At 39.2% G+C, this 15,000-nt stretch overlaps 2 protein-coding genes across 4 annotated transcripts in view; both read left to right on the forward strand.

Annotated features, from left to right (window-relative positions):
• LOC311303801 (leptin receptor overlapping transcript-like 1) overlaps nt 1-2,981 on the forward strand; it is a 4,857-nt gene extending 1,876 nt beyond the window's left edge. For all 3 annotated transcript variants that reach the window (XM_084430470.1, XM_084430472.1, XM_084430471.1), the window contains exons 4-5: nt 1-62; nt 2,522-2,981. The exon at nt 1-62 is cut by the window's left edge and continues 125 nt beyond it. In XM_084430470.1, the coding sequence (XP_084286596.1) occupies nt 1-62; nt 2,522-2,638 (179 nt within the window). In that variant the 3' untranslated portion in view covers nt 2,639-2,981. The remainder of the gene's footprint in view (nt 63-2,521) is intronic.
• Nucleotides 2,982-4,731: 1,750 nt separating this feature from the next.
• LOC311303750 (uncharacterized protein) lies at nt 4,732-11,897 on the forward strand. Its single transcript, XM_084430382.1, has 7 exons — nt 4,732-5,988; nt 7,505-7,659; nt 8,446-8,687; nt 8,789-8,947; nt 9,157-9,279; nt 9,354-9,444; nt 9,814-11,897. Exons 1-7 carry the CDS (start codon nt 5,898-5,900, stop codon nt 9,850-9,852), a joined length of 900 nt encoding a protein of 299 aa, XP_084286508.1. The 5' UTR covers nt 4,732-5,897; the 3' UTR covers nt 9,853-11,897.
• The last annotated feature ends 3,103 nt before the right edge of the window (nt 11,898-15,000 follow it).

Below are 15,000 nucleotides of genomic sequence, written 5' to 3' on the forward strand. Positions count from 1 at the left end.
TGACCACGGGGATCGTCGTGTCGGCCTTCGGGCTGCCCGTCATCTTCGCCCGCGCCGCTGTGGTAAACACACACACACACTCACTCTCGCTGTGGTAAATACCAGACCGTCCTGTTAAAGTCAACATCAAACACACACACACACACACACACACACACACACACACACACACACACACACACTCTCTCTCACTGCATGATCTTCTCTATTAAAATGCATTTATAATGCTTCCAATATTCAAGATAAGGGGCAATAATACCTCTGTATGTCTTTTATATTTATATAGTTTAATATGGTTAATCAATATAACATGAAGTGTTATTTTTTCCCCAAATATCAGCTTTATTACAAATGTGATATTGATTGTACAGCTCAGTTCAGTAAACAAGAGGTTAATATTGAGTGACTTACATTTTAGACACAGTATCGCTTGTTTTTGCTCTATTTCCATAATGAAAACCGTTCCAAACGAAGACTAAGCTCTAGAGTCCCTGCGTTTCAGCACTGAACGAACGAATCGGTTGAATCAACGATTCAGTGACTCACTCACTTCGTTCCGGAATGAATCAGCCGTTTGAATGAATCAGTTGAATCTCAATGACTCATTCGCTGACACTTACCGGCGGTTTTAATTTACCATTTAAAGTATCTTTAAAAAATAAAATAAAAATCTGTGCAAATATCAATATTCCTCGTTTTATTTTTAAAACATAATAATTTTTTGATCTCACCTTTTTGTCTGCGTTTATATTTTCACTTGCACTTAAATTACAATTGCATAAATAATGTTGTGAGATTACAGTTTATATATACAATTTGGAATCTATAAATATTAAATTCAGTCCATTTCTCTTTCATGTCCGTGTCTCTCTCTCCTTTTTATCTGAACTTATATTTTTAAGTCGCACTTACACTGCTATTGCAGTTGCGTAAATAATGTTGTGAGATTACGGTTTTTAATATACAATATGGAATCTATAAATATGAATTGATAGAAATGTTTTAAATTTTTTATATATGAAACAAAAACCGCCAGTAGGTGGCGGCAAATCACTGTCTTAATGAGTGAGTCGTTGAATCATTGACTCACCCAATTTGTTCCAACACGCAGAATCATTCATTAATGAAATACCTTGATGCAAATAAAGAAAATACCTATACAAATCTTCTTTTGGCGAAATAGAGCAAAACAAAGCCGGTGTTGTCTCTACGATGCAAGTCACTTAACATTCACTTGTTGTTTGAATTGTTGCCCTGACATGAAGAACAGTCACACATTAGGAAGATGCTCCGTTAGAGGCTCAAAAATCTAATCAAATACACAATTTAAAAGTGCAACCAATAATCTTGCAGAGGCAATTCTTGAAGAATTACGAAATGCCCACTTAAGTCAAATAAATTGATCTAGTCTGATATAATGTACACTACCGTTCAAAAGTTTGGGGTCGGTAAGATTTTTAATGTTTTTAAAAGAAGTCTCTTCTGCTCACCAAGGCTGCATTTATTTGATAAAAAAACAATATAAAAAACAGTAATATTGCGAAATATTATGACAATTTAAAATGACTGTTTTCTATTTTAATATATTTTAAACTGTAATTTATTCCTGTGATCAAAGCTGAATTTTCAGCATCATTAGTCCAGTCTTCAGTGTCACATGATCCTTCACAAATCACTCTAATATGATGATTTGATCAAGATGATGATCAAGAAACATTTATGATTATTATCAGTGTTGAAAACAGTTGTGTACAATTTTTTTTTTCTAAATTCTTTGATAAATAGAAAGTTCAAAAGAACAGCATTTATTTAAAATAGAATATTTTGTAACATTATAAATGTCTTTACTGTAACTTTTGATCAGTTTAACTCGTCCTTGATGAATAAAAGTATTGATTTATTTTATTTCTTTCCCCCAAAAATAAAATTAAAATTCTTACTGACCCCAAACTTCTGAACGGCAGTGTTAAATGTTACAAAAGCTGTAGATTTCAGATAAATGCTGTTCTTTTGAACTTTCTATTCATCAAAGAATTTAGAAAAAAAATTGTACAACTGTTTTCAACACTGATAATAATCATAAATGTTTGTTAAGCATCAAATCCTCATATTAGAGTGATTTCTGAAGGATCATGTGACCCTGAAGACTGGAGTAATGATGCTGAACATTCAGCTTTGATCACAGGAATAAATTACACTTTACTGTATATTCACATAGAAAACAGCTGATTTACATTGGAATAATATTTCACAATATTACTGTTTTTTATTGTTTTTTATCAAATAAATTTTTTATCAAAAAAAGATACTTCTTTTATAAACATTAAAAATCTTTACTGACCCCAAACTTTTGAACGGTAGTGTATATATATCATAACTTCATACGTATGGTTGGCCAGTTTACATGTCGGATGATTAGAAATGAATAAGCATAGTGATAAACACAATATCAGTTCTCTGTAAACGAGTCCAGGTCTTGAATGTGAAAGCATGGATTGATGGTGTGTGTGTGTGTGTGCAGATCGAGTGGGGCGCGTGTGCACTCGTCCTGACGGGGAACATCGTCATCTTCGCCACCATCCTGGGCTTCTTCCTGGTGTTCGGCTCGAACGATGACTTCAGCTGGCAGCAGTGGTGAAGCCCGTCCGTCTCACACTGTTACGACACTGTCTGTTACGCTGACGTCATTCTCTTATTTATAACGGCCGCCCATGATAGATGCAGGAAATCAGTGCAATAATTTTGTTCATTTTAGATCCTTCTGACATTTTTTTATTTTATTTTTTCATGTCATGCACGACTGAGTTCAGGTGGTCGAACGAACACTGGTGACATCGAGCATTTTATGTTGTTCAAGCTTTACGACTCTGGTGTCTTTTCTGTTACCAGCTTTCTTTTTTTATTCACAACTTATTTATTTGTTCCTGTGTCGCTCTTGTTTTCTCTTTGATAGCGCATTAAACATGAGATTGTAGACTGAAGCTCGTCGTGTTCATGTTGACTCGGATGATTCTGTTAGTTTGTGTGTTTTTGTTTTGTTTTGCGCTCGGCATCGGGAGATTTCCCAGGCATGTTTCTTTGGAAAAAGCAACAAGAAAGGAACTGTTTATCAGCTAACTATGAAATTCAGATCATGTTTGATTTAAAAGCATGTAGACTAGCTCATAAACATCTTTTAAGGTGTAGATTAAAAAAGAAAGACAAGATCATGCATCTCTCCGAAACTATTCAAGAAGCAGTCGGCTTGTGTTTCTGAGCAAGTGTTTAAAGTCAACATGGACTCAAATGACACATTTCTGCTCTTATTGGCAGTGATTTATCAATAAAAAAAATTAAAAAAAATTAAATAAAAAAAGTTGGCCTTCATAATCTATAATCAATTTTTTTTTTTAAGGCAAGACACCCCAAGTGAATAGGAAAAAACATTAACATATATCACCATACTTCCCCAGATGATTGATTACATTAAGAATTGCAACAAAAAAAGTAATAATTCTGAAATGTTATGTATAAATATGCAAATTATCCATTATCTAATTAAATATGCACTGATCTGCATACATCTCCAGAACGTGAACCTGAACATCAGATAAACCCAGGTTCAAAATTCTTGTTTGAAGGTTTTTATCAAAGGCATTTTGGATTTCTGTTTTTAAAACTCCATAAATTAGAAAATATTTTCACAATTTTTTTTAGGAATAAATATTGCATAAAATCAGGCGTATGATGTATATTAACAAACCCTTCTGTAAAAATCTTCAGAATATGGACGGGAATAAAACTGTAAGTTTTGGTATTTATAAGTTCTGCTGAAGTGGAGAACAAAACTTTTAAAGATGTCAATTGTAATAGAAATCTACAGACGCAAATAGATAAAGTGCATTAAATAAATACTTAAGTGTATTTTGGATGTTTTCTTTCCACTAATCTGAAAAACACTTTATGAATGCCAAAAAGAGCTAAATCTAAAATTGACAGATGCATGAAAACCATGTTTTTGTTCAAGTTCTGTACTTTTTTTTCATCCTGTTCCCAAAATCAGTGGTAGAATGTTTTGTAAATGCGGTTTCATGTTGACTTTAACGCTTTGAAGAGATATTCTGTTATTTTATATCTTACTGTGCAGAAACGGCACAAGTAACATTGTGACTTTTTTCCCCTCCTGTTCTTTTTTAAATAAATGCCATTTTTGAAAAAAAAGAGAAGAATTTTACATTTGTTGTACACGACCTTTGACCTTTGTTCTCTGTTCCTGTTCAGATTTCGCCTTTTTCACTGACCCCATCATTAGTTTCATCACTGTAATCAAAAGATCACCAGAAGACACACATAATATAATATATAAGAACTTGCAATGACCTTGGGCAGGTTTTCTCTTCTGTCAGTGTGGAATGAGGGAGAGTCGCTGAAACACGTCTGCGTTACACAAACACCTGCCAGATTTACCCCAGACTTCATGAATAATTCACATTTGTGTGAATACATGTTTGGGTCACTAATCTAAAGCGGGGGAAATAATTATGCATACAAAAAATGAAGAATTTCACTCCAAACTCTGATTACTGTAGCGGGATGTGTTACTTTGTAGTTGTCATTATTCTCAATGATTAGATTCTTATTAATGTAGTAGCATGTTAAAGCAGTACAACATACTAACATGAAGTATATATATATATTTCAAATTATATATTTATATTTTCACTGTAATGACTATTTAGTGGTTATGAAAATAATGCCACAATGCACAGAAAACTACATTTTCTTCTTCTTGAGTCTATGGCAGCACAAGGAACCATATGGTAAAAAGTTGTGAAATTTGGCACACTGATAGAGGACAGTCTGAACATTAGCCACATCAAATTTGGAGTCTCTAACTCAATCCTTCTAGCGCCACCCACTGTCCAAAAGTGCACTTACGTTTATGCTAATAACTTTTGAAACGTAAGAGATAGAAACATTTTCCACCATTTTGAATTTTCCACCATTTTGAACTCCTCTTAGAGGGTTTGTCTGATTTTTACCAAAATTGGCTCAGATCTTCTTCAGACCATGCCGGTAAAAAGTTATTTAAAGCTTTTCGATATTTTGAATAATTATTATTATTTCGATAATTTGCCGAAGAGCACGTCAAATTGAACACGAGGCCATATCTCTGAAACGCTTGAGCGTATTGAGGCGAGTCTTGGTACATGTCATCACAAGCATGACCTGAGGCTACATGCAGAGTTTCGGCACAGCGCCACCTACTGGTCAGGAGACATGAAAAATGCCTATTTTCTGCATATAACTAATGGATGGTTTGCCCAAAAAACATAAACTTTTAATTTAGTGTGACATACTGAGACAAATGATACCCAATTATCCCATAACATACATAGTATTTCGGACATTTTGAATTTTACCATTAAATGCTGAAGGAAATCAAAAAGTTTCAGAACAGCGCCACCTTTTGGTCACAATTTATAATGAAATTTTTTAAAATGCTAATAGCTATTGATTAATTACATTAATTGATTAAATAAAAACTTTATATGTCACCTATTGTCAACACCACACAACACCAATTTAGTAACAGCGCCACCTGTCGGTCAAAAGTTATAAGCAATTTAGTCAAATTACAAGTGATTGTATTTGTGATTTTTCAGCCATTTTTACAAAAATAATCTAAAAATGCCTTTAACTCTCCGTGCCTTTTTAAAGCTTGACTCTTAATTGTTGCTTGCAGCTCTATACATTAGCTATATGAGTGGGGCACATTCCTGCCAGGTTTCGTGTGTGTGTGTGTGTGTGTGCATTTGAATATTTGGAGAGTGTTTTCTTCCCCCGAAGCGAAAGAGATCCATCATCGTGTTCAGAGCCGCAGTGAAGGACTGAGAGACCAGAACACACTGGAGGTTATGAGGAGGTTTTTCAGAGTCGACAGAGATGAAGATTACGGTCAGATTCAGTATCTCACTGCCAAATGCATCCGCCTGTCTCAGGAGAAAGGTGAGAGTCCAAATGATCAGATTCAGAGATGGAAAACAACTATAAACCAGTTAAGATTATGTAGATCAGCTAAACTCAAGAAGTCTGACAATGCTAACAACAACCACATTCCTTTTTGTTTAAATGTATTATTTGCTACAATTCTGTAATTTATTTGACTTACTCTGCTCTATGTGTATATTTTTGTTGTTAACACTTACAATAAGGTCTCATTAACTAATAATGAGCAAAAACATTTGTTACAGTGTTTATTAATCTTTGTTAGTAATAATAATAAAAAATGGATAGTTCACCAAAGGAAAATTCTCTCATCATTTACTCAAACCTGTTTTAGTTTATTTGTTCTGTTGAACACAAAATACATTTTGATGAACAGATGTTGATCCCCATTGACTTTTTTCATACTATGGAAGTCAATGGGGACAAGGAAGTATTTTTAGTGTTATTTCATGTTTTGGGACCTTATTGTAAAGTGTTAATATTTTGTCAGAATTATTTATTCATTTGTATTATTCAATTTTTTATTTATTTTTTGCACAATTTCTCATTCTCTGCAGCTGTGCTTGAAATGCTTCAACTAAAATGACTAGTAGGGTTAGTTGGTAAGCTGATCAGTAATTCAGTAATAATAGTGGCTCAATGATTTCTGTTTGGTTCTGTTTGTTTCTCTGTACAAAAGTCCAATTACAAAATTAGGCCTTTATTTTTGAACCTTGTATTTTTGAACCTCTTATTGGAACAACATTTTTGATGCTATTAAGTGGTCGTTTGTTTGGTCACTCCCTCCGAAATTTTTCTTAACAAATAAAATTCAAAGAAATATAATCATCTACAGATTTTATCCTGTCAAGCTTTTTCTGCAGAAATTTAGAAGCAACACTGATTCATCCGGCTCTTTTTGTGCGGTTAGGGTTAGGGTTAGGGTTAGCTAGGTCACTTGTTTTGGGAGTGTCCGTCTTTCTGGAGGAGTGTTAATGTCCAAAATGTGTTCTGTGATTTTCCCTTATCTTACAGACACACTCTTTTGGGGTTTTATATTAATGACAAGCAATTATTTTGTTTTAACCTCCTTTTATTTATTGGAAAGTTTTATATCCATAAATGTAAATATACAAAAAGTAACATCTCAAACAAGAATTGAATTTGTACTTAAATACAGTTTCAATGTGTCTGTAAATAAGAAAGCTATAAAAACATCTAGAATTGGTGCCATGTTCAATATTCTTTCATAATACGCTTTTATTCATTTTTATGCATAATTTTCAATAGCCTATATAAATTAGGCTTCTTTATATTATTTTTCTTGTTGACTGTTGAATTATAACTAGTTTATTGTCTGAAAGTTTTTCTGTTTTTGTATCTTATGTTTGTTCAAATTTGCAATAAAGAAAAGTAATTCAGTAATGCAGTGCTATAGTGTGTGCGTGCGTGCGTGCGTGCGTGTGTGTGCGTTCGTGTGTGCGTGCGCGTGCGTGTGTGCGTGCGTGTGCGTTGCGTGTGTGTGTGTGTGTTGCAGCAATACTCCAGCGAGAGCTGCTGGTGTCTCGAGAGCGTCAGCAGGCTCTTCAGGTGGAGATGGAGGCTCTGTCAGTGCGAGTGTGTCATAAAGAGCAGATCTGCGTTGAGATGAGCATCAAATACCAGCAGCTGATGGAGAGGTTTCAGCAGCAGGTACAGCCGAACACAGACCATATTAATATGTGAGATGAAGATGATCACTGTTTGAAACTGCTTCTCGAACAAGAACAAATGTAGGGGGCGGGGCTTGATTTTGTCCGTGGGGAATCGATTGGATGGTTGTGGTTTGCTATTGGTGGATCTCATGTGAGTGACAGGTTGCCCCACCCACATCATCAGAGAAGAGATGATGCAAGAGGGAGGGGAAGTTATTTTGTTTAAAGGCTTATTGTAGCAATATTGCACACAGTTAAATACTAGGGGTGTAACGATACTCTCGATACATATCACGATGCTGAACTCACGATACGATATTATTGCGATTCTCCAAGACATATGATAAAAGGTTAACAAAAGATTTACTGTTGATTAAAATGCTGAATTTGGTATTTCATTGTGGGTGTAAATGAATAGGCTTAGGCTTGGACTTGTGAAACCCAAAGCACAGGACAATAGAGACGCCAGAATAACAATATTCATGATTCTGAAGATGAAAATACAGAATTATTGTAGACGAATATGCTTGATCTCTGTTACTGACTAGATATATTTAAAATAACATAGGCCACTTTTTACTGGTAACATCAGACATTTGGCATTATCAGGACTCTCAAATATTCCCCCATTGCATTATTATACATTATATTCAACATTATATATAGTAGTTTAATGTAGTACTGACACTAAAACTCTGAAAACTAAAAACGTATGCAGTGTACAGTATGTACTGTGCAGTATGGCAGCAGTCCGTATAACCTGTGTGTGTGTGTGTGTGCGCAGGAGCAGGCTGTGACGGAGGACAGGTGGAGAGACGCTTCACTCCTGAGTCTCCAGATAGAGCAGGTAAGCTGTGACTTACAGCAGCTGCAGGGCTCAGAGACGCAGCTGATGGGCCTGGTGGACGAGCTGCACCAGGAGGCCCAGCTCAGAGCCCAGCAAGCTGAGGTCCTGGAGACGCGGCTCCACGAGGAGACCCAGTCAAAGGCACAGCTGGTGGAAGACCTAGAGATGCAGCTGAACAGGTATCTAACATGATTCTTATACGCATGTTTATTGCATGATGTTCACAGACCTGTAGCAGACAGATGTATAAGCCATTAAAGTATATATTCTGCTTGATCAGTAAATCCCTGGAGCTGATGGAGCTGCACAGCGCCAACCAGAGGACGGTGGAGGAACTGCGGCGAGAGAATTCGGAGAGTCTCGGGAAACTCCGGGAAACGGCGGAACAGTTCGAGTGGTTGTGCGATCAGCAGCGCCGGTGGATGAGCTGCGTCAAGAGGTTCACACACACACTTCACTCGTAGCGACACACACTTTCGAAACGCTTCCTTTGCGAATCATTTGCTTCGAACCAGTGAATTGGAGCGGGATTCAAAATTCTTTACGTGATCCATCACTCATTTGTAAACTGCTGGAAATTAGCATATTTATAATGGGCCGTTCACACAGAATGTGTGTGTGTGTGTGTGTGTGTGTGTGTGTGTGCAGGTTTAAGGACTGTCTGTCAGGGGAGAAGGAGTCCCTGGAGCTGCAGGTGAACAGGTTACAGGTGGAGCTGGATGCTGTCAGGAAGACTGTGAACTCCGACTGTCCCGCAGAATCCAGCAGAAGGTCACTTTTTATTATTTTAGTTGATGTTTTATTCTATATGATAAATGTGTGATGATTTTCTCTTTTCCTCACAGATGGAATGTTGAGAGGATATCTGAGCTCCAGGCTGAGGTGGAGCGATGGAAAACACTGTATGAAGACCTGCTTCAACTCACCACACAGCAGGTACACACACACACACACACACACACATGCACGCGCGCATGCACTCACTCACACACAGACACAGAAACACAAGCACACACACACACACACACACACTCACTCACACACACACACACTCTCACTCACTCACTCACTCACACACACACACTCACACTCACTGACTCACACACTCACTCACTCACTCACTCACACACACACACTCTCACACACACACACACACACACACACACACACACACACACACACACTCACTCACTCACTCACTCACTCACTCACACACACACTTAAACACATACATTCACTAACCCTATCTGAATAAACACACATATATAATGTTATAATGTGTGTGTGTGTGTGTGGTTTCGTCAGGGCCAGTGGGCAGCAGATGAACACCTCAAACCCCCATGAGGATCCAAACACACACGACAGCTTCACATTATACAGTTTACTCATGTGACCAGTGTTTATTTTAAAGATTGTTTCTGAAAGAGTCTCTTCTGCTCACCAAGGCTGCGTTTATCTGATCTAAAACAGTGAAAACAGTGAAATATTACCAGAGGACACTAGAGGGCGATGTTCCTCCACACACACTCACACACACTCATGCCAAACCTCAGGAGCTGGAATGTGTTTCACATCTTTCCAAACACCAGCACAACTAGACAGTGTCATCCTAATCCTGGCTCTCCTGGAGCAGAAGATCCCTCAGTCACATCTGATCCACCTCGACCCGAACAGTGTCATCATCTCTGTCTGACAGCAGGAGTGTGTTTCTCAGTGATCTATAAAGTGTTGAACAGAGACACTTCATCCAGACTAACATCACACTCAGTCTTCAATGCACTTTTACTGTTGTTTAAAGGGAAGTCTGCCAGCGCTCACATCAGATCTTCATATTATTTCCACTTAAAGGTGCAGTGTGTAAATTTTTGCGGCATCTAGTGGTGAGGTTGTGAATTGCACCCAATAGAAGTTACGGTGGCCGACAGGAAGTGATGTCGTCGTCTGAGACAGCAGAGAGTAGCCAGTTAAGCGGTTTCTTTACAAAGATAAATTAAGAAATTATGTTTACTTTATTATTCAGTAAAACGATGTTATTGCGAATATTATTGTCACTTTTTCATCATTGTGTCAGTGTTTTATTCGCTGACTTTAGTGAGCTTCTTTACACGAAGAACAACAGTGGCGAAACGCAATGTCCGTTCAGGGCCACCGTAGAAACATGTCGATGTAAGCGGACCCGCGGTGTGTGTAGAGAGAAATGCCTCATTCTAAGCTAATAAAACATAACGGTTCATTATGTAAGATCATTGAAAATAGTTATGTATATATTGCATTTCTGTCTACAGATCCTCCTAAATATTACACACTGCATTAAAGAATACTGTGTTAAAGTTGTTTGCATGGAAGACCCACATGTAATACCACTGTGTGCCACCAGATGCCAGTATAGCCACATATATATGTAAATAGTGCTGTGTATTCCCTAGCTGCTTATAAAAGTATTTTCAGACATAATTACTTTCTTTTTTACCATTCTGATTAAGTTACACATTTCCATAAGAGGGCTAGCTATGCAAATGAGGAATATGCAAATTTGATATAAAGAATAATGTGCCGTATCGCAAAAGAAACTCAATTAAGACATGAAATTGAGATTACCACATTAATCACGACATCTTGTGTAACAGGTATAGAAATAATACTGTTATATATGTATCACTGAGTAGAATTCACACAAAATTGTTCATTTATATACCTGATGAAAATGAGTGCTTTGCCCTTTAAGTGCTGTGATGTCATCATGAGCTAATGTAACTTCCGGTTCTGTCTCTTCTCTTCCGTTTTTGCATTGTAATAATCTCATGGGAGAGGTAGGTTTCTTTTGACATCCTGATAATCTTATCTAATCTTTATTGTAATTATTGCTTTTATGTCTATATTTTTACTCCAGTTCATGAGTATAATGTCATTTTACTCACCTGCGTGAATCTTTTTGTCATTTTACCATTTTTGAGTAATATATTTGCCCAAATATGTGGAAATGTGAGCACATGGTGACAAGTGTACATCATTTATTTTTATAGAAAACAAGTGCAATTCACTCTCAGAGGCTGCGTATGTTTGTCTTGCGTCAGGTATGATTTCTGTTAGACTAATTTATCTATTTTATTCACTTCATTATATCACTTTTATGCGTTTAGCAGACCTCTCTGAGTGTGTATAGAAGTGAATAGAGTTCAGAACTGAAGGGTTTCATGAGACGCAGGGAGTCTGGATGCCTCTTACCTTCATTACTGAGAATAACAGACGTGTCTTATAAGACTGATTTCCCTGGTGATGTCAGGGATTTTCAAAGTCTCTAGTGTTTAGGGAACAGGCCTTTTGTATATGTTTCAAAAATATTATTATCCAGAGCTGCTTTCACACGCTTATATCAATAATAAAGCTGCCATGTCAAACAGATGTTTGGGTCAGTGTGTCAGTGTTGAGATGGTGACGTCAGCGCCTCTGCTGGTGGATGGTGGAACTGCAGCTTGTGTTTTCAGACTGACTTCAGTCAGTTATAGTAATAAGGGGAGAACTTCCACTCTCGGTAAACTTCCGGCTTCTGAACTGGTTGCAGTTCCACTCTGGCTCCACATGAGGGCGCTCACAGGACGAGTGCAGTTCCACTCTGGCTCCACATGAGGGCGCTCACAGGACGAGTGCAGTTCCACTCTGGCTCCACATGAGGGCGCTCACAGGACGAGTGCAGTTCCACTCTGGCTCCACATGAGGGCGCTCACAGGACGAGTGCAGAATGAATGGAGGTCTATGGCGCTATTCCCCTCAAAATCCACTGTTCTCAGGATATAATTGTTTGTCTAGTAATTTGAATGTTGTATTCGAAAGGAGATGCATAGAAATTACACATTGCTGGGTGTTAGATTTTTTAGAGTCACTTATTTGCTTTAAAAAGTCTTTTAAAATGTCAATGACGTCATACATATCCTCGACCAGAGATACTGCTTTACGGCGCGCTCTGCACTTTCTCTCGAAGCGTCGACAACACAGCTGACACAGGGAAACACAACACAGCTGACACAGGTAAACACAGCTGACACAGGTAAACACACAGCTGACACAGGTAAACAACACAGCTGACACAGGGAAACACAGCTGACACAGGTAAACACACAGCTGACACAGGTAAACAACACAGCTGACACAGGGAAACACAGCTGACACAGGTAAACACACAGCTGACACAGGTAAACAACACAGCTGACACAGGTAAACAACACAGCTGACACAGGGAAACACAGCTGACACAGGTAAACACACAGCTGACACAGGTAAACACACAGCTGACACAGGTAAACACACAGCTGACACAGGTAAACACACAACACAGCTGACACAGGGAAACACACACAGCTGACAGGTAAACACACACACGGCTGACACAGGGAAACACACAACACATCTGACACAGGTAAACACACACAGCTGACACCGGTAAACACACAACACAGCTGACACAGGGAAACACACACAGCTGACACAGGGAAACACACAACACAGCTGACTCAGGGAAACACACACCACAGCTGACACAGGTAAACACACAACACAGCTGACACAGGGAAACACACAACACAGCTGACACAGGTAAACAACACAGCTGACACAGGTAAACACACAACACAGCTGACACAGGGAAACACACACAGCTGACAGGTAAACACACACACGGCTGACACAGGTAAACACACAACACAGCCGACACAGGGAAACACACGACACAGCCGACACAGGTAAACACACAACACAGCTGACTCAGGGAAACACACACCACAGCTGACACAGGTAAACACACACCACAGCTGACACAGGGAAACACACAACACAGCTGACACAGGTAAACAACACAGCTGACACAGGTAAACACACAACACAGCTGACACAGGGAAACACACACAGCTGACAGGTAAACACACACACGGCTGACACAGGTAAACACACAACACAGCTGACTCAGGGAAACACACACCACAGCTGACTCAGGGAAACACACACCACAGCTGACACAGGTAAACAACACAGCTGACACAGGTAAACACACAACACAGCTGACACAGGTAAACACACACCACAGCTGACACAGGGAAACACACAACACAGCTGACACAGGTAAACAACACAGCTGACACAGGTAAACACACAACACAGCTGACACAGGTAAACACACAACACAGCTGACTCAGGGAAACACACCACAGCTGACACAGGGAAACACACAACACAGCTGACACAGGTAAACAACACAGCTGACACAGGTAAACACACAACACAGCTGACACAGGGAAACACACACAGCTGACAGGTAAACACACACACGGCTGACACAGGTAAACACACAACACATCTGACACAGGTAAACACACACAGCTGACACCGGTAAACACACAACACAGCTGACACAGGGAAACACACACAGCTGACACAGGGAAACACACAACACAGCTGACTCAGGGAAACACACACCACAGCTGACAGAGGTAAACACACAACACAGCTGACACAGGTAAACACACAGCTGACACCGGTAAACACACAACACAGCTGACACAGGGAAACACACAACACAGCTGACACAGGTAAACACACAACACAGCTGAGACAGGCAAACACACAACACAGCTGACACAGGCAAACACACACCACAGCTGACACAGGGAAACACACAACACAGCTGACACAGGTAAACACACAACACAGCTGACACAGGTAAACACACACAGCTGACACAGGTAAACACACAACACAGCTGACTCAGGTAAACACACACCACAGCTGACACAGGTAAACACACACAGCTGACACAGGTAAACACACAACACAGCTGACACAGGTAAACACACAACACAGCTGACACAGGGAAACACACAACACAGCTGACACAGGGAAACACACACCACAGCTGACACAGGGAAACACACACCACAGCTGACACAGGGAAACACACAACACAGCTGACACAGGGAAACACACAACACAGCTGACACAGGGAAACACACAACATAGCTGACACAGGTAAACACACAACACAGCTGAGACAGGCAAACACACAACACAGCTGACACAGGGAAACACACACCACAGCTGACACAGGGAAACACACAACACAGCTGACACAGGTAAACACACACAGCTGACACAGGTAAATACACATGCTAGAAGAGTTTTTGTTTTGTTTGTTTCTGGTCCCGCTTCGGATGCCACGATGCCATCAAGCGGTATCTCTGGTCGTAATCAGCGTTCATTAGCAGAATGCTAGCGTGTTATGGGCAACAACAACTCAACCTGTAAGAAATTGAAAGGACATCAGTACTCGTTCATTCAACTTTCGACCTATAACCCATGTTGAACTTGCAAAACCTACAATCAAATCTGAGATTTCTCAACGGCAATCGGGTGAAAGAGACACATTTAGCCTTCTAGCCCCATAGACTCCCATTCATTCTGCACTCATGGGTGATCGCCCCCAGTGGAGCTCTGGTGGTACTACAA

The sequence above is a fragment of the Rutilus rutilus genome, assembly GCF_951802725.1.
Source record: "Rutilus rutilus genome assembly, chromosome: 14".
In the NCBI taxonomy this organism is placed as follows: Eukaryota; Metazoa; Chordata; class Actinopteri; order Cypriniformes; family Leuciscidae; genus Rutilus; species Rutilus rutilus.

Bases quoted from the DNA above. Each gene is read 5' to 3' on its own strand.
- LOC311303750 (XM_084430382.1), top strand. From the start codon at position 5,898: ATGAGGAGGTTTTTCAGAGTCGACAGAGATGAAGATTACGGTCAGATT. The intron at 8,688-8,788 runs GTATCTAACATG...CTGCTTGATCAG, and splicing joins CTAGAGATGCAGCTGAACAG to TAAATCCCTGGAGCTGATGG. The intron at 8,948-9,156 runs GTTCACACACAC...GTGTGTGTGCAG, and splicing joins TGGATGAGCTGCGTCAAGAG to GTTTAAGGACTGTCTGTCAG.